The following is a 19,455-nucleotide window of genomic DNA, read 5'->3' as shown; positions in this document are numbered from 1 at the left end:
AGGGACTCTCCCCCCCCTTCCCTAGACACAAGGTGGCCTCCGCCCACTTGTAAGGATCCAGAGCCCATTCCCACTGGGACTGCTCCTCCCACACTCGCAGAAACTATGCTGTCACCTCCGGGAAGGCAGCCCACTATCAAGCCCAGGGGTTTCAGACTCCAGCCCAACCACCTGGTACTCTTCAATGAGCGATTCTCGGGTGAGGGGTTTTCTTAGTGACCTCAGTGGAGAGTGTTCTGTTGAGAACAATCTGCTGATTTCAGATCGCAAGTGCAGTTTTGAATGTAAAACTAACATGAAAGGGACACTACACAATGAAGAGTATTGTTATATACGGCTCTAGAAGGATCTCACCAGAGAGTAGTCTGGGGTTGGGAAGATGAATGTTCCCTGGGAACCATCCAAATTCCAGGACTTGATGTTTCTGAAAGACCACCTTCCATGCAACGAGGGAGTGGCAAGGCCCAGCGACCACCTTGAGCAGCCATCCCACCCCAGACAGGAAAGGTGAGCACAGCACCAAGAGGTCGTTGAAGGTAACATGAGAGATCCAGCAGCAAGTGGAACCAGACACGGTTGGGTTAGATGAGCAGCTAAAAATCTGTGACTCACCTTGTCCGTGAGCTCTGTGGCTTCAAGGGCTAATTTGATTTCTACCTGCCTCTGATTGCAGCACTGAGTGCAGGCCGGCAAAGGTGGTGGAGCTGCAAAGAAATTCACACCTGAGGGGGATCTGAAAGAGGAAAGATCAGGAGGCCTGAGGGTCTCTAATTTGGGATCAAATGAAAGACCTCTGCCCCCCAGGGCAGTGAGTGTGGGGGGAGGGGCAGCCGAGCTTCCTGGGGGCAGAGTGTGAGCCCCAGAACCAGACCCAGACTCTGGTCCTGCACCTCCACCTCCAACGGTGTGCCCTGGGGAAGGTCAGGGACTATAAATGGGAAGAGACAAATTTGGCATGCCATAAACATAGGAAAGATTTAATACTTAAATCTAATTTCCACTTAGTTTAATAATCCCCATTTTGATAATTGCACTGTAAGCTCCTACGGGTGCCAGACTGTGGCTTAAACCTTGTATCTGCTACAGCACCTGGCCCGGGGTGGCAGGTTCTACTCCCAGGGGGGATCCCCACTCCAGATGTGACTTACAGCCTCCGATTCCTTACCTGTCGAAATTTCTGCTTTCTCATGAAATTGTTTAATTCTGTGCACCCAGAAGACCTCTGGAATCATGCTCCCCACACCCAAGGAGTCACTGACAATCTGCTGTGAGAGCAAGTGGGATTCCGTGTGGTGGGAAACTTGCAAACAACCCCCGCACAATAGGCAGTATTGTTGAGTGTCTTTTGGGACCACTGGTAAGGGGCACACACTCAAACCTTGCTTTGCTCATGGAGACAGGCATGAATGCCCGTGGTGATTTTCAGCGCCTGGTATTCGACAGGTCTGAGAGTACGGTCAAGGCATGCGGATCCCTCGACAGAGCCAGGCACCCCACCTGCCTGTGGGGTTGTTCAGCCCCTGGCAGGAACTGGCTGTCAGGTCATTTCCCCCTGCCATATGAAAATTTAGAAAATTTTCTGGTTAATGACTATCTAGCAACAAAGACAGGATCACAGCTGCTATCAACAAATTCAAGGAAGGAATGTCAAGAATGCAGACAAGGGTGCCAAAGGACTTTTCCCTTTGGCTCTGGGCTCCCCTTGGGTCTCCTATCCCCACCAAGAGGACCCTGGCGGGGGGAACCAAGTAAAGGGGCCTAGATATAGTTTCAAAAGGAGATAATACCAGACAGGGCACCTTTTACCAGAAATGACAAAATGATACCTCAGTAAACCCGACCTTAAAGAAAAAAGCAAACAGCATTTATGCAAAGCCTTTGATGACTTATTAAAATTTAAAAATCTCATTTATGGGGCACCTGGGTGGTTCAGTCGTTAAGCGTCTGCCTTCGGCTCAGGTCATGATCCCAGGGTCCTGGGATCGAGTCCCACGTTGGGCTCCCTGCTCAGCGGGAAGCGTGCTTCTCCCTCTCCCACTCCCCCTGCTTGTGTTCCTGCTCTCGCTGTCTCTCTCTGTCAAATAAATAAAATCTTAAAAAAAAAAAAAAAAATCTCATTTATATCTGAGATGCTCCCTTTAGTCAGAATAAGAGGAGCCTAAGGCTGCAGCATAGCTGGGTGGGCGGGATATTTACATCAGTGGGGGTGAGGGGGCAGTGGGTAGAGCTCAGGGCAGTAAACAGCACCCCCTTGCAGGGGCCCAAAGAGTTTAGTTAAAAGCCGCACTGGAGGGTAGACAGTGTTGTGGGAACCCGCCACGGCCACTGAGGGACCCAGAGGAACAGCAACAGGAAGCCAGGACCACCTTTAGGACCAGAGGCACAAGGGGGAGGTAGGGTCACCCAAGTCCTGTGGAAGCTGGAGTCACGAAGGAACCCCGTCCCCCCGTAGGAGCCACCGCCAAAAATGTTGCATGAAGCAGAGAAAGATAACAGAGAAATATCCAATCCCTACCTGCTGCTCCTGGCTGACCCCCAACAGAGCAGCCATAGATCATGGAGGGACCCCAGGACCGGCAGGGATTGGCCTCCAGAGGACAGGGCAGAGACTATATCTGAGGACGAAGAACCAGCTGTGTAGGTCCCTTTGTGGAGAAGGAACCCTTTCCTGTAAAATGGGGACCCTGGTACTTGCTGTCAGCCGGCTATCGATCAAGAGAGATCATGTGTCAACTCTGATGGTAGGAGAACCGATTTTAGTTTAGGAACAAGGAATAAACAGAGCGTGTCTGTTTATCCTCAGTTATGAACGCACTTCCCATGTTGCCTTTTTCTGCAAATGGGCAGGCTGGATTTCTCAGAACATCACCATCTGCAGGCATGTTAATTCTCCCAGTGTTTACCACAGACCCGCTCCCATCCTTCTAATTTCAGAAACTGGTTCTGGGCATGAAAGGCCACCGCGTTCCACTTCCTCAAGCAGCCTCCAGCCATTCACCTTGGCTGTCTCTTGCTGGACACGGAACCAAGCTCTGGAGAAAACAAGGGAGTTAAAATAATGGCACAGTCAAGATTCCTGTCGGATGACACCATTTATTGAAAGGCAATCCTGCTTTATCTAGTTCACATACATGGAGGTAGCTGCCCACAACATCTCTTCCCCATGACAAACCAAAGCAATCAAACATCCCCAAAGCCAAAGCACAACAGAATAAAGCTTCTTGCGTTTGTCAAAGGACACTCCGAAGCAGGAAAAAAAAAAAATTATAAAGATATATGATGATTGTCTCCTTGGCATTGCATTAGGCCACATATTGGTTTATTAAATAAAATATTTTCTTTTTTTTTAAGCTAGCTAAAGAAAATATTCTTGAGTAGGGTTAGTTCTTAAAGTAATAAACAGGAAAGAAAATGAGTATATAATAAAAATCAAAGAATGATAGCATGTCAGAGCTGGAAAGGACCTTGAGCCATGGTCCTCATGTATTCCAGGCAATCTTGCGCTCTGAGAGCACACGCCCCCCCGCCCCATCAAGGTCACCCCCGTCAAGGTCACTGGGGCAAGAAGAGTGAGGACTTGAAAACATTTCTCAAGGCCCAGCCTGATGTTCTTCCCACCCTGCTCCCCGGCACGCCTCACCTCCAGCACCAAGCCCGTGTAGGCTGATGCCTTTGTTAACATTTACAACAGCCCATCTTTTACCATGAGGTTGCAACCCTCTGAACAGGGATCTCTGTTCGCTTTCCATGGGCACGTTCGCCCCTTGCAGCCAGCCTCCTGGTGACGAGGAACTGCCAGAAACAGTGACTTTCTCACAAACCCCAGATAGACACTCACCACCCCCACTCCTGCCAAGTTCTTGCACCTCTGACCTTCTCCTGTCCCACCTGCAGTTATGAGTGGGCTGAGGCATTCGTGGGCAAACTTCTTGGCATACAGCTAATGACAGTGAGTGGAAGCAGCAGGGTTCTCCCTCGGAGAACCCCCAGGGAATTCCAGTGAATCAGGCTTGTTGTGTCCCCAAGAGGACAGAGGCACTCCAGGGCTGAGTACAGAGGGGCTAGGCCTCAGTGTCCATTTGTAGGACTATTGTCCTGCACTCCAGGAGGGGATTTGGGTCTGTTTTATTCACTGCTGTATTCCCAGTGCCAAGGACCGTGTCTTGACACATGGTGGACACCCAATCAATTTTGGCTTAATGAATGGTGAAAGGGAGCAATCTCTCTGCACCTTAAATGAATAAGCAGAGGTGAGAAGCACTCTAAGCCAGCAGAGGTGGGGCTGTCCTGCCTCCAGGAGCCTCACCTGTTGGGGAGGCAGGGGTGGGGTGACACCTGCCCTTAAAGCAGGCTGATCACTCTGAATCCTGTTCAGTGGGCTCTGTGCCCTGGTATAGCTAGGGCACTGAAGCTCCCTGCTCCTCACGGTAACTGTCATGGAGTTCTCTGGTCCACGGGCTTCCCGTCTCTTAGGATACCTGGGGACACGCCAACCCAACTGAACACAATCCTCTCTGACCCTGGTCCCCAACCCAACTGAACACGATCCTCTCCACCCCCATGTATAGACACATCCGTGGCCCTACTGAGCTGCCTGCTCTGGCCCTGACCTGTGGGGGTCCGGCTGTGCCTGGACTTGGCCTCTGGCCATCCATGGGACCAGTCGCAGTGGGAGGTGACACCAGGAAGGCCAGAAGGAAGTACTGGGATACTACAAGACTGCAAGTTCCCAATTCCATACTCCCTGTAATGCTTCCCCAGCAATGTGCCCTTGCCCAATTCCGCTTACTTCATGCCTGGTGCCAGCCCACGTCCCTCCGTCCCAGGAAGCCAGGAGGAGCCTTCCAGTCTGCACCTCCTGACTTTTTTCCCCCTCACTTTCCTGACATAAACTCGAGATCTAGCTCAACATACCCCTTGTCTACACATCCCCCAGCTTTCACGAACTTCCCTCTCTCTTCCTTCCTCCCCACACCCACACGGGGCCCGCTTACCCCTCTCCTGCCTCCCCCCATGACCTTCCTGGACACTGCCCGCCTCTTCCTCACACCCTCCCACTCCCTACCCAGCAACCATCGGCCAGAGGAGGCTACCTGGAGGCCTGACATGGATGGACAGAGGAAAGGACCAGTAAGAAACGACAGGAGGACCCCAACCCTCCAGAAACCACATGATTTGTCGAAAACCTTATTTACAAGTCTCCCCACCCCAACTGTGGAAATGAAATTGCAGTTGGTGACTGGGAATTTGTCTCAGCATGGTTCAGAAATTGTAACAACATTCTAGATAAAATAAGTAGGCAGGGCCACAGATACCTGTGACCTTCTGACTTTCTCTCCCCCATAAGTTGTTCACCAAGACCACTTGAATTTCTCTTCTCAGGATTAACTGTGCCTTATCACCACCACAATTCCTTTTTTCCAACTCTGATATCAAAAGTAGTCTGTATTCTACCCTCTCTCTCTCATCTCTATGTCTTCATACTTAAAACCTCGTAGCTCCATGTTTTAAAAAATAATAAGACAGATGTGTGGAGTTTACAAACAAGCCATCCTAAGAAGCTTCTGTAACATTCCACAACGGAACAGCTGCAGCCCAGGAGAATCTGGATCCAAATATGTACAGTCTATGCATCATCTCCTCCCCTGCACAATGGCTATTAAATAACAACTAGCCTTTTGGACCCTTTTCCTTGGCCAGGGAGGGAGGAGGGGGCAGGGGCACCATTGCCAACGGTGCGGCAGACAGCTATGCAGAATCCGGGCTTCCTCCCGCTGAAATAGAGCCTCCAAACCCACAGTGAGTGGTGGTTCCTATGCCTCAGGCGCCAACATTTAAACTGCTACCTGTCTGAGCGAGGACAGGTGCGCTACCAACTCAGAGACGCCGGGAGGAATGCAACGTGGAGGAGTCGGCCTGTTCTGTGAGGAGGAGGCGCACGGGTCTTGGGTCTTGGCTCCGCATAGACGCTGCCTCTCCTGCTCTCCGCTGTGGGTGGCTGGCTGCTGGGCCCTGCGAGGCATGATGGGCCATCACTGCAGCCCTGGAAGGGGCCTCACATCTGGCTGGTGGCAGCGCTGTCCTTGGGGAAGATGTGGCTCAGCGGCACCTCGTGGAGGCTCCCCCCATCCGTACTGAGGTCATCATCATCTGTGTCGTCCAGCACCTTGCTTGGCAGCTTCTTAAGTCTGCCGAAACAACAGGGGGCATGTGTCCTGGCCCTGGGCTGCTGTTTGTCTCTGATCGGGGGATGAAGGAAGGGTCTGGGGTTCCCATCTCTCCACCCTCTGGCTGCCACAGAAGCACGTGAACCGGTCTGCACCTGACAGTTCCTTCAGCAACAGGGAGCAAACTGCCTGCAGGCAGCCAGTGTTGCCGGGGAGGGCTGGACGGGGCTGGGACAAGTTCAGCAGTGCTGATTTTTCCTTTCGCCTCAAGCTACGATACGTCTCATCAGGGTGCTGTTATTGATCCCATCTTAATTAAAAATTTTGATATCTTGTTTACCATGGGTTGTTTGCATTCACTTTATATAATAGCGTGTGAATTATCTATCTTGATTACTAAGATTTTTGGTGCCCCCTAAAATGGTGCACCTTAATGCCAGCCCTGGGGCCAGGCTCTTAATAGACAGGCCCTATTTATAGGATTCTCAACAGGCTGGGGTCTTCTGTCCATTTACAAGAGAACCACCTGTGCTACCTGCATAGCCTGCGAGAAAGGCTCAGGTCTATGGATGAGCATGAACTTAATCTCACCCTGTACCCAAGTGACCCTGGGGCAGGGAAAGTGAGCCCCATCCCAGGCCCCTCCTACTCACGGCAGGGGGGCTTTAGAGGCAGCTCTCTCCTGAGACCAGGCCCAAGAGAGTCTAGTCTTCATGGGGATATGAAGCCAAACCTTATCTTATTTCTCCCTAAAAGCAGGACTCCTAAGGGCTGGTCTAGGGGCTGCCCCCTCCAGGGTGGTATGAGCTAGGTCTCCTGCTCTGAGCCTCAGTTTCCCCTTATGGACAAGAGGGATGAAATCTGTCTGGCTGACAGCAGGGGATTGGTATAGGGATGACACATGTGGGGTGGCCGAAGTGGATGTGGCCACTCTCAACTCTAGGATGGGATAACCCCGAGAGGCGACAAGGAACTGGCGTCAGACACCAGCAGCGAGCATGCCCTGACAGTGTCGAGCTCTCCTCAAATGTCAGGGGGATCACGGTGCCCGTGGGGCCGCCACACTCGCCCACCTTAGGTCCTTCTTCATGGCATTGAGCTGTCCCTGCAGCTGCTCGTTCACATCCATCTGCTCCTCCAGCTCCCTCTGCAGCTTCTTTTTAGAACTTTCTAGTCTGTCGATCTCCTCCTCGGCCTCCTCCACTTGTCGCTTCATGGCTTTCAAGCGCAAGCTCAGCTGCATTGGGAGAGAAGGCAGGTTGAGCGCCAGCTGGTCACCCAGCCCAGCGGGGATGGAGAAAAGTCCAGCACAGAGAGGCCTGCGGTCCAGCCGCCGTCTCCCCAGGCGACCAAGAAGTGGCAAAGGGAGCAACTGGTCTCAGCTTCGGGGCTGAGGGTTGCTGAACCCCCTGCTAAAGGAGGCTAGAAAGGCCCCATTGTTCTACAATGTACCTGGAGAGAGGGGAAGACAGGACTCAGTCTCTACAACTCTATCACCCGCCCGCCTGGGGCGGAAAAATCTGAGAATAAGGGTCCCTCACCTGGTCCTTCTGATCAGTCAGTGACAGGTGCTCATCATCCACCTGCATCACCAGCTCCTTCACCTTCCGCTCCAGCCGGCGGTTGCTGAGCTGGAGGCTGGCCCGGTCCCTAGAGGGGCAGGGGGAACAGAACCAAGGACCCTCTCATCCAGCCCCACAGGAGGCCCTGGCCAGGCTGTGGAGGCAAGGAAGGTCCTGCCAAGCGGCCTGGTCAACTCGTGACTTAGGGTCGGAGACACACAGCGGTCAGTCCGGGAGGAAACGGGGGCTCCACGAAGGGGAGCGACTTGCCCGAGGCCGCAGAGCCAGTGACAGGCAGAGCTGGGACTGGAGCTGCCCTGCGTTCTTCCAGTCCCAAGCTTTACTTTGTAAGGCAGAGGGTCCCCGGCTGCCCGAGTATGAGTGGCATGGGTCTACTCCAGGCTGCTCCAGCCCAGCCCCAAAGTCCTACTAGGAACGGATAATGTACAGTGCTATATGCACACATACCTCACCCCTGAGGGGCCAGGAGTAAGAACAGAGGCCAGTCAGGCTCAACCGGGTGCTGGCTGGCCCTCGGGCTATGATCTCGGAGCCAGGTGCAGAGAATCTGCTAGAGAGGAGGGGGGCCCTCTGATCCCAAGTGTCTTCCACCCACTTGTGGGGGTCCTGCCCATTTCTGAGCCAGCACTGGGCCTCTCTGCTCCAACACCTCTGGCCCCTGGGGCAGAGTGGACCCCCTGCCTCTAATCCAGCTTAGACTCAGTAGCTGATGAGGCAGCCTGTCATACGAGGAGTGGAAAGGAGCAGCCAGCACAGCATGGAAGCCGTGGGCTCAGGTGTGGGACGCCTGCGCTATAGTCCGCTGGCCAATATTCAGCCCGGCTACCTTCCCCAGTACTTACCGGCACCGGTCTTGCTTTTCTTGCCTATTGCACTTGCTCCACCTCCCTCACGGGAAGGCTCATAAGGACAGGAAGGGGCACAACTGGGAACATGCTCTGCAGTGTGGACACCACTACTCACAGGGCCTTTGCACCTCGGCTGGCCAGGCTCACCTCTCCTCGCTCTCCAGACGGTCCTCCAGCTCAGCGATCCTGGCCTCCATCTGCACCACCAGCCCCTCTTTGCTGGACCTGTAGGAGCCTTCCAGGTGGATAATCCGGCTCTTTAAGTCCTTGTTCTAGAATCAGACAGGGATGCTGTGAGGGGTTGTGCGTCTGCTGTGCTCTCTGTGCAGGGTGGAGCCAGCACGTGGTCAGCAACTGCGATGAGCCCACCCTCCACACAGGATGCATGGCCCCGGGGGACCGGGGGAAGCGGGCACGTCTCTAGGGAAAGGCCTTGCACTCCACTCCTGGCACGCTGAGAAGAGATTCCACCACATTCCCTCCTGACCCCAAGCGAAATCTTTGGCCGTCATAGGACTCCTGGATGTCAGGCAAACAGGCGTGGCCTTGTTTTTGTATAAAACTAGGGGGGGGGGGGGCGGGTAGGGATGGCAGGAGAAACAGTCTCCTTTGCCAAGATCATATAGGATATTCAGTGAAGAATTTACATGAATAGCATGTAAAAGAAACGATTCCAAAACAAAACAAAACAAAACAAAAAGAAACGATTCCAATAAGCTCTGTTGGCAACTCGTGGCTCTTTTTCATTCCCTTTATGTCAGAATTTAGCCCTCTTAGGATCTAGAAGATGCCACCCACAATTCCTCCTCCCCTAGCTGTTCAACCTCCAAGCAGATTTAATATTATTGGGAAAACCTCTCCGGAAAAGGCCTTCAGAACACCTCCACCTCTCAGGTGAGTCAGGCCCCAGAGTTCTTGGGGTGTCATGCAAAGGAGCCCCCGCTGAGGGGGTCTAATCCAAGACCAGCCTCACCTGCCTCTCCAGAGAAATCTTGTCACACTCCAAGTCCTGCTTGACAGCTCTCTCCTGCAGGAGCTCACTCCTCATCTGCTCCATCTGCACCCAGGAGAACAAAGCCCAGCAGTTAGAGGTGCTGTCTCTGTATCCTTCGTGAGGATATGGTCCCTGGGTACCGAATTCCAACCACCAAGCCAGCTTCTCTTCATCATGCCGTCTCCTCTTGGAGATGGTTTCGTGATGATTGCAAAGACAACAATACCAACGACGGTACGGTCATAGCACACCCCGCTCTTATGGGCTGAATGGTCGGCCCCCTAAAGAGATACACTGAAGTCCTACCTCCTGGCACCTAAGATATGACCTTATTTGGAAATAGGGTTTTTACAGAGGTAACCAAGCTCAAATAAGGTCATAAAGGTAGGCCCTAATCCAATATGACTGGTGGCCTTATAAAAAGGGGAAATTCGGACTCAGGGACAGACATGCAGCCAGAAGAGACAGCCACGTGAAGAGAGACACAGAGGCAATGCCACGTGAGGACGGAGGACCGGAGGGAGGCATCTATGGTCAGGGAATGCCGAAGAGCCAGAAAGCTGCCGGAAGCCCGGAAGAAGCAACAGAGAATTCTCCTACAGGTCCAAAGAGAGCAAGGCTCTGCTGACACTTTGATTTCAGACTTTGGGGCTCCAGAGTTGTGAGATAATAAATTTCTGTCCTAGGCCACCCCATTTATGGCAGCTCCAGAAAACGGAATCACCTGCTTAGCACTACACAAGCACTATTACTGTCCCCACAGCCCCAGGAAGTAGGTAATCCTATCTCTGCGGAGGGCACTGGGGCGTAGAGAAGCTCACCAACTTGCATAGTGCCCAACCATCCCGGCCAGCTCGCCCAACTCGGAGGGTGTTCTTGGGGCACAGGACTTCTGAGGCTAAAACTGAGCATCCGAGCATCATTCGTCCGGGGATGAATCAGTGATCCAACTTGCCTGAGATCTACACAACTAGTAAGAGGGAGAGCGAGCACTCATCTGAGTTCCTGACTGCTGCAGGGTTAAGTTCAAACTTCGGGAAAGGCGTCTACACTTAGCATATCTCAGACGCTGCTAGATTTCTCCCTTCGTGTAACAAAAACAAAAGTCAGCAAGAATACTGGGCAGCTCTTGGTGACCTGGCAAAGGCTAAACGTTACTGAGGATTTCGTCTATGTTAATAGGAAATGAGCCTAGTGGAGCAGTACCCAGAAAGAAATCCCGTGGCCTGCCTCTGTTCCGCAATCCCCAGAGGGCTTTCAGCAGCAGTGACACGAACCCCAGACCCTGTTCCCACGACTGTCCAGCAGAGGGCAGCCTGAAGAAGCCGGGAGAACTGACCGCGTGAACCAGTAAAATAAAACCACCCCTTCCTTCATAAGGTTCAGCCTGGGTAAGAGGTGCACCAACAAGTCCCTGGATGCCCGGGGTACACCTGTAACAGTCTCACCGGCCTGGTCTCCACCTGCATTTTCACCACCTGCACAAGCACCTCAGTAAAGGAAAAGCCTACCCCTCCCCCACCCTCTGCCCAGAGAGCAAGACCTTGGGGGCTGAGCGAGGAATAATAAGAGGAAACGCTGGGACAGGCTTGCATCTGCTCCCATCTCCCACTGTCCTTGCCACAGTGCATGCAGGGAATGACAAGCAGCATGGTGTGGGTGGCCCAGAGTGGGTGACAGGGAGGGCTGAGGAATGAAGCTGGTGATGGGCAGGACCTGGACCTGGAGGAGGCTGGGACTCTGCCCACAGGTGAGGTAGTACCTGTGTGGTCAAAACAAAAAAATGCTCACATCTTTGCATTTCTGGCCAGTAGGCTTCTAAGTCAAGGGAATTCAGAATTCTACAGCAGGGGGATACTGATGCCCAGGGCAGTGATACATGTGACCAGAGAGAGCAGAACTAGAACCCAGGCCAAGCCTACTCACAGCCCACTACTCCGCCTGCCCTGGCTCTCTGGACCATCTTGGTGCAAAGGCCTCACACGGATCTAGGGTTCAAATACAGCGGTCATGTAAAAACCAAGACCTGGGAAGAAGGCAATCTCCTTAGGGCACCGTTGTGCACTGCAGGGAAAAAAATGTCAGCAATGCTAAGGGTCAGCCGGCAGAGCACGGAGAATTCCGTCCATGGCCCAGCTCCCACCCTGCCTGGCCCTAGAGCCCTCGAGAATCACCTGTTACAAAGGTGCTGGAATATTCCTGTAACTGCCACATGAGCACAAAGTCCACAGCTAACGAATGCGGGCTCACAGCCCCACTCCGAACACGGTCTCCAAACTGGCCAACGCAGCACACGGAGCATGGAGGACGTCAGCACGGCTGGGCCACGGGACTGCCATGTGCCTCCCAGGGGAGAGTGTTCTGTTCACCGGAACACGGTTAAACTGTCACTGTGATGGGAAGTCATTCCACAGCTGAGCAGTGGAGGCCCGGCTTCTCCTCTGGCTCTGAGTTCACTTGTGTGTGACCTCAGCCACCTCACCTCTGGGATGCAGACTCGTTTCTAACACAAGGCACTTGAACGAGACAGCCTGTGAAGGCCCTTCGAGGTGGCCGGTCACACAGTGAAAGCACATTCTGGTGGGTGCGGTGTGGCTCTCCCCGCGAGTAAGCCAGAGGACCCTGCCCCCATCCTCCGGCCGGAGTAGCGGTCCCATCTCTCCAGACACTGAGGAGTGTCCCCAGAAAGGACGTGCATGTACTTGCATGCTGGGGGACAGCTGGTCTTGGAATAATGGGACGGGTGACAGGATGGGTTCGCTCCTTCAACGTTAGCACAGCCCTAGGACACTGACAAAGACCAACACAGGACCTGCCCTAACTGTAGCCTCGTGGGGGACAAACGAGTAAGTCCTGTATGTGTGGCACATGGCAGTGGTCACAGCCCAAGCACAGAAGGCCAGAGAAAGGGCCCCTCAGCTGTGACCCACCTGAGAGGCCAGGCTCAGGCAGGGTAGAGAAAGGGGCAGGAGAGGGAACACAGCTTCCCAGACCAGGGCCACCAGTGAGTCAGAGCGGGAGGTAAGCAAGAAGACTGGGTGCTCGAGAAACGGAAAGCACTGGACTAGATGCACAGGGGCGGGGAACAGGCAGGTTAAGAGAGAGGGGACAGGGAGCAGTCCCATGGGGCCTGTTACTACATGGTGACCAGGGAGCTTGGATTGCACTTGCTAAAGGAAATCTTAAGCATTTTTACAGTGCTGTTCCTTTAGTCCTCCATTCCCCCACCCCCCCGGAGGAGGTAGGTCCGGTACCAGCCCCATCTACCCCTAGAGTCCCGGAGAGGCTGCAGACAGGTGCAGAGACTGGGTGGCACCAGCTGAAGCCACGGGCCTGATGAGCTCCCCGAGGAGAACTGTAGGAAGGATGAGGAGGCCCCAGAGCTGTGCCCTGGGGAGCACTCCCCCTAGGGGAGACCGGGACGAAACCAGGATACTGCCCCGTCCCATAAGCCAAGAAGGGTGAGGACTGAGGAAGGTCAGGCAGAAGGAAGCCTGGGAAAAAACACCTGAGCGGGACAGGAAGTCGGCTCTGGAAGGCTCGGCAGAGAGGGGAACCCAAGTGCAGAAACTGGGAAGGTGCCGGGCACGATGAGGTGGGAACACGCCTTTCCTCGAACCCCAGCGGTGACGAGATGACAGCTACAACTGGAGCGCTGGGGGTGTCAGGGCCCCAAAGAGGGCTGTACTAGAGGCGCCCCGCACCTATTAGCAGGCGAGGGTGAGAATCACGGAGAAGGGAAAAGTGACAGCCGCTGGACAGGAAAGAGAAAGGAGCTGAACAGGGAGACGGACTGTGTATGGGGAGGGACAGGGTGCAGGCCCGGGGCTGGGGCAGCATGCAGTGGGAGGGAATTTTCTCTGAGCCTCTGAGAGAGAGCATAATGCAGGACTGAAGGGGGGCAGGCTCCTGCAGCTCAGAGGCATGGGAGGGAGGGAAAGGAGCGAAGGGAAGGGAAGGGAAATTATTTTTCCAAAAGTGGGGGCTAAGGAAGAACTGTGGGCTTGTAGAGAGAGAAAGAAATTTAGAAATTTAGTTGCTGTGAGGCATTAGGTTGAAAAATACCAAAAGACAATAAAAGGCCAGCAGAGCGGAGACAAGGGTGTGGTTGTAGCTGTAAATGGCGTCTGCCTTTAGGGGGTCAGGTGGTGTTCCTGCAGCTCTGCCCCAGGCCTGAGGACCAAGGAGGGAAAACATAAGAATCCAAAGCCCCTGGTGACATGCCCAGGGCGACTGTGAGTGTCCTGGGCACATCTGGGCCCATCAATCCTCCTGCCACTCTCTGAAGCAGATGTTATCACCCCATTTTCCGGGTGGGAGCTTCAGGAGTGTTGGAAGCAGCTTTAGATTCTATTCTAGCCCAGGCTTTCTGACTGAAAATCATTTACTCCTTTTCTCCCTCTCGGCAAACATGGAAGACCCAGGTCTCTCAGTGAAGGGCAAATCGTACAAGGCGAGAGCGTTCGGGCGGGGACTTCCCCAGTGGAGCGGGGCAGACAAGCTGCAGGGAGGGGCTCCAGGACCACCAAGGGGCCATGCAGCACTGGGCCCAGACGGGAGTTCAGGAAAATCCCTGTGACTCCAAGCAGCAACCAGTGGCCAAGTCTAGCTCCCTCAGTGCCACTGACTGGAAAATCCAGGTCCTGCCAGGACACGGGCCTCCCAGTGCACAGGAGGGCTCAGGGGGGAGCATCCCAGAGGTCTCCTCAGGTTCAAGACCTCCCTGGAGGGGCGCCTAGGTGGCTCAGTCAGTTAAGCGGCAGCCTTCGGCTCAGGTCATGATCCCGGAGTCCTGGGATCGAGCCCCATGTTGGGCTCCCTGCTCAGCAGAGAGTCTGCTTCTCCCTCTGCCTGCCGCTCCCCCTGCTTGTGCGCGCTCTCTCTCTCTCTCTCTCTGACAAATAAGTAAATAAAATCTTAAAAAAAAAAATCTCATTGCTAAAAAAAAGACCTCCTTGGAGAGCCCCAGGCAAATGGTGATGCTCCAAAAAAAAAAAAAAAAATCCCAAAAAACAAAAGTCATTATTTATACTCCCCTACATCCCTTCAAAAGATGGCTATTAAAATGGAAGTGCAAAATAAATCAGAGTGAAGAACAGGAAGGAACAAATGTGCAACCATAAAACTTAACAGTTACTGTGACAGGGCTGTCCACTTTTTCTTACTCTTTCGCAAACCAGGCCTTTTAGCAGGCATGCGAGGCTTCCTTCAATTCTTCAAAAAGGACAGCCTGACAGAAAATTCCAAAATAAGTCCACTACATGGAGCCTTATACAAGGAATACCTTGTGAAGTGACGGACAATGCTCCCAAGGCTGGTTTTTACCATAAACCAGACGTGCTTTAGCTCTGTCAATACAGTGATCCCTAGGACTGGAGCAGTGACTTGAGCCCACACTGGGAGAAGAGAGGAGAAGGGAGGGGAGGGGAGGGGAGGGGAGGGGAGGGGCGGAGAGAGAAGGGAAGAGAGGAGAGCCTCTGGCTTGGCCAGCTTCCTCCCGCAGACCAGAGAAGTAAATAAATCTGTGGCTGGGAAAACATTTCTTTTACATAAGCTTAGTGCGTTACATGTTGTTTACCCTTCAACTATACTAAATAGACCAAACAAAAACTTTTCCAGTCAAACTAAAAACAGAACAGGAGCTGAAGGCAACAGTTTATCAGAGCTGAATTGAAGGAATGCTAAACCCTGAGCATCTTGATGGGAAAGAACAGTATCAGATTCCAGTGGGTTTTATGTCAGAGGCACCCATAACCTGAGCCAGTTCTCAGGATGAGAGGCAGCAGCCTTCTGGGTTAATGAGAAGCCAGAGATATCTATGATCGCTAATAACAATACTTTGCCCCATCACCTGTGTTTACCATTGGGCTGTAGAGGGCCTTGGGACCTACACTCCTGGCTGGTATTAAAAACAGCAGGAAGATCCTCAATCATGAGAGAGGAAAACCATTATTAACCAACTATACACATTGGGTTTTAAGCCGCCCATACAGTTGGAGCCAGGTCTGAGACTAAGGAGCATTTCAATTGAAAGAAAAGAAGCCCCATAATTGATCATTCAGTCACTGACTGCAAAGGAGCCTTACTTCCCAATACCATATCCTACTGGATGCAACACCCTGGTGCAGACTGAGGAGCAGGTGTGAGCCAACCACCTGGGAGCAGTTCCAAAAAGAAATGCAGAGGTCTGCAACTTCATCCACTGGGATTTATTCTGTTGTTGCCGAGGCAACAGGGAAGCCTTACTCAGCCCCTGGAAGGATCATAAAGCCACCCAAAGCTCTGGAGTTGGTATTTTTCCTCTTGTCTGCCTACATTAGAAGAATCATCTTTCCAGTGAGCTGGCTCATTGTAGCTTCCATGGCCAAGAAAACGCCTCTCCATTGAGGCCCAGCCCAAGTGTTGACTGTTTGTCCTCAACCACCAGGAACAGCACAGCAGCGCCCAGTGAACTAGAACATCAGCCTGGATGACAAGTTTAAAACACACCAATGCTGGGCCTACTCTTTTACTATGTAAATCCTGGACTCACTGGACAGTCAAGAGAAGATCATAAATCTTCATCCATATTAAGAGACACCATGGCCTTATTTTTAACTTGTGAAGAGAGGCCCCAAATGTACCTGGGGAGGTCTTTACCAGTCATAAGTCTGACGCTGGAATGATGGGAACAGGCGGGAGGCAGTAGGCTCTGGAGTCAAATTCCGGCTTGGCCTCCAAGCTCCATGACCCTAGGTGGTCACTTACAAGCCGAAAACAATGACACAAAGCATGCATGGCAGGGCACAAGGAGCCCAGCACTTAGCAAATCCTCCGTAAAGATAGCAATTGTAAATGGAGACACGGTTTTGGAGGAAGGAGAGAAAAAAGGATTTCTCTGTATTTAAGCAGACCAAAGCTGGTGAAATACCCACTATTTAAATCAATTTGCCTTCACCTCACAAGTCAGAACCCTTCCTGCATCAGGTGCAACCATACTTGGGTGAGAAAACAAATACTCCTCACCTCTGTTTTACAGAGTAGATAAGACATGACTTTATCAAGTCTAAATTCATCCCTTTTCCTTCATGTTAGCCAGATTTGGAAACAAAATTCAAGCATCCAAAAAGTTTGGGGAAAAAAAAATTTGTTAGGATTTCTGAACCCATCAGTCTGAAAAATTACATCCCGAGCATGTACGGAAAAGAACGGCTGGGAACTCACAAATAATGCGCCCAGCATTTACTGAGTGTCAAATGTATGTATAAGAAAGGGGGGGGGGAACATACAAAGGATAGGATGTTTGATCTCATAACTGCCTTTTCTATTCTCTGTCCCCGGGAACAGCCCAGTTGAGTTTCCTTCTGGTCTCCCCTTCTGCTGTCCTTACTCCCAACCCCCCCACATTAATCTTTTAAAATACCCCGTATGCTTCACTGTCTGCTCTACAACCTTCAGTGGTTCCCCACTGCCTTCAGGATAAGGTCCATTCAACACCCTCAACCTGCCTCTCCGAACTTATCTCCTACTATTCCCTTATGGAAACCAGAAACCTATCACAGTAGTCCATTCATTGTCCCCCAGACGCTGCAAATACCCTACTTCCCAATCCTAATTCACACTCCATTCTGTCTAGGATTCCCTTCCCACTCCTTAGTTTGTCTAAATCTTACCCTTTCTTCAAAACTAGCTCCAGGTTCACCTTCCTCAAAGAACTCCCACCGTCACCCCTTGCTATGATAGCCTTTCCTTCGCGAGCTGCCTGAATCCTGCACTTGGCATTTAGTATCTGTTGCTTTTTCTTATTAATTATCCATTTTGGGGGGCATCCTCCATCTCTTCAAACACAGCACTCAAGGACAGGGGCCACTTTTGATCATCTCTACAACCTCACCACAATGCTATCTATGCACACAGCAGGTATCCAGCATACCTTATGAGCACCGAGCACCGGTAGAACTCTGGGGAGTCAGGAGATTTGAGGCCAGCTCTGCAACTGACCACCTGTGTGAGCTGGCCAGATCGGGGGGTGGGGGACGGGGGGGCAATGGGGCTGGGCCTCAGATCTCTTGTGCACTGCACCAGAAGTCTGGGGAGAGGAACTTGGAGGTCCTTGCCAGATCTAAGAGTCTGTGAAAGGGGCTGGCCATTTGCTCATATTGCTGGAAAACCTTTTTTTTTTTTTTAATCCCCCTAGCTTTTCTACCTAAGCCCTGCCGCTAAGACTAGGGAAAAAAATGAGAGATGTTTGGGGAAAGCAAAATTCAGAAGGGGAGCTTATAAGAATGCAGAGTTTAAGTAAGAGCTGTAACCTTTTTCCTTTTCAATTTAAGGAGAGCAAGAACCAAAAAGTCTAATTCCCCACGCCTTCCCTTTTCAGTGCCTGGAAGCAGTTTGCTAATGCTATAAATCGGGTTGGAGATATCAGACAGGCACCATTTCCTGTTCTTTAGGGGATGTCCCTGTTAAGGAGGCGTCACAGGTCAGTGTTTGCGGGGGGAGAGGAGAAGGGTCTTAGGTTTGGAAGTTTCTCCTTTCTCTGATTCTGGCAGGAAGGCAGCAGGCTCATGGCCCTGCAAGTTAACCTAAGTGGGCCAAAATTAGGGCCCAACTATCTATACCCAGGGCCCTTCCTTGGAACCTTTACTTTAAGAGGCAAAAAAGAAGTCTCAGATGGACCCCAGCATTGAATAAGAATTAAATGCTGTCCTGTGAGGTGGGTATTTGGTCAACCCAGTTCTCTATGCTACCCTTCCTCACATATCCAGAGACAGCAAAGGCCAGAAGAGAGGCCTTACCTCAGGAGTTTTGTTTTGTTGTTGTTTTAGCAATTCCTACAACAAGGTGAACATGATGCTCCATTCCTTCACCATGACAGGCACCAAGCTTTACCCCTCAACGCCCCACCTCAGGGAGGACAGGGACAAGAAAGGAAATAGAAGGGGAAAACAGAACGAACAGGGCAAACAGGCTGGAGGCTGTGGAACCCTCCCTTCGGGCACACAGCACAGACACAGGGAAGGATGGGGGTTCGAGGGACTCATGACACTTGGCTAGACGCAGCCTTGTCAGAGCGGCTCAATGCTGGAATTTGGAGAAGAGCTGCCCTTTCACGGACTATAATAATAGTCTGTGATAATGATGACACCTCTCCCCCGCCCCAACACTGACCTGTGACGCCTCCTTAACAGGGACATCCCCTAAAGAATGTGCTCAGAGAGGCTGGCACCTTCCTGGGACTCCATGGGGCTGGTGCAGGAGTCAGGCCCGGCACTCGCAAGCCCACGCTCTTTCCAGTAGACCAAGTCCGTTCCCTTAACCTCCTCCCTGGGCTTACTTTGTGTTCTTGGCTCAAAGTATCTTCAGCCGTGGCCACATCAAGGAGTGCATCACGTGCTCAGGTGAGAGGCAAAAGAAGGGGTCTGAGTGATCAGTTTTCTTCAGGTTGGGCCATCAGCTGAGCCAAGCAAGGCAACCGCTTTTTGGTTCAGTGTGTCTGTGTTTTGTTTTTGGTGTAAAACATGGGGCTTGGGAAGTCTGTTTTGCCTGCCTGGTTATTGACAGGGTGACAGACTTTGCCACTGTTCCTCCCTGCCTAAGCCACCAGCAGCATTAGCAAAACAAATTCATGGCCACTTCTGTTATCATGAATGCTTAGCAGATTCTGAAATGCCCCATGGCACTGTGGGGGCTTAGCCACACTGGCAGGAACGCATCACCAAGCAACTTTTTTTTTTTTTTTAAAGATTTTATTTTATTTGACAGAGAGAGCACAAGCAGAGGGAGAGAGAGGGAGAAGCAGGCTCCCTGCTGAGCAAGGAGCCCGATGTGGGACTCGATCCCAGGACCCTGGGATCATGACCCGGGCCGAAGGCAGCTGCTTA

The 19,455-nt window shown here is 52.2% G+C and overlaps 1 protein-coding gene across 2 annotated transcripts in view; it reads right to left on the bottom strand.

Moving 5' to 3' along the window:
- Window positions 1-2,949: 2,949 nt before the first annotated feature.
- The window catches only part of CGNL1 (cingulin like 1), a 154,913-nt gene continuing 138,407 nt past the window's right edge, over window positions 2,950-19,455 (bottom strand). For both annotated transcript variants that reach the window (XM_025884501.2, XM_073877067.1), the window contains 5 exons: window positions 9,572-9,655; window positions 8,746-8,870; window positions 7,709-7,817; window positions 7,241-7,404; window positions 2,950-6,188 (listed from right to left, as the gene is read on the bottom strand). In XM_025884501.2, the coding sequence (XP_025740286.1) occupies window positions 6,056-6,188; window positions 7,241-7,404; window positions 7,709-7,817; window positions 8,746-8,870; window positions 9,572-9,655 (615 nt within the window). In that variant the 3' untranslated portion in view covers window positions 2,950-6,055. The remainder of the gene's footprint in view (window positions 6,189-7,240; window positions 7,405-7,708; window positions 7,818-8,745; window positions 8,871-9,571; window positions 9,656-19,455) is intronic.

The sequence above is a fragment of the Callorhinus ursinus genome, unplaced genomic scaffold, assembly GCF_003265705.2.
Source record: "Callorhinus ursinus isolate GAN/ISIS: 27379988/994484 unplaced genomic scaffold, GSC_fseal_2.0 scaffold25, whole genome shotgun sequence".
Taxonomy (NCBI): domain Eukaryota; kingdom Metazoa; phylum Chordata; class Mammalia; order Carnivora; family Otariidae; genus Callorhinus; species Callorhinus ursinus.
This window is presented reverse-complemented; position numbering and strand designations above follow the sequence as displayed.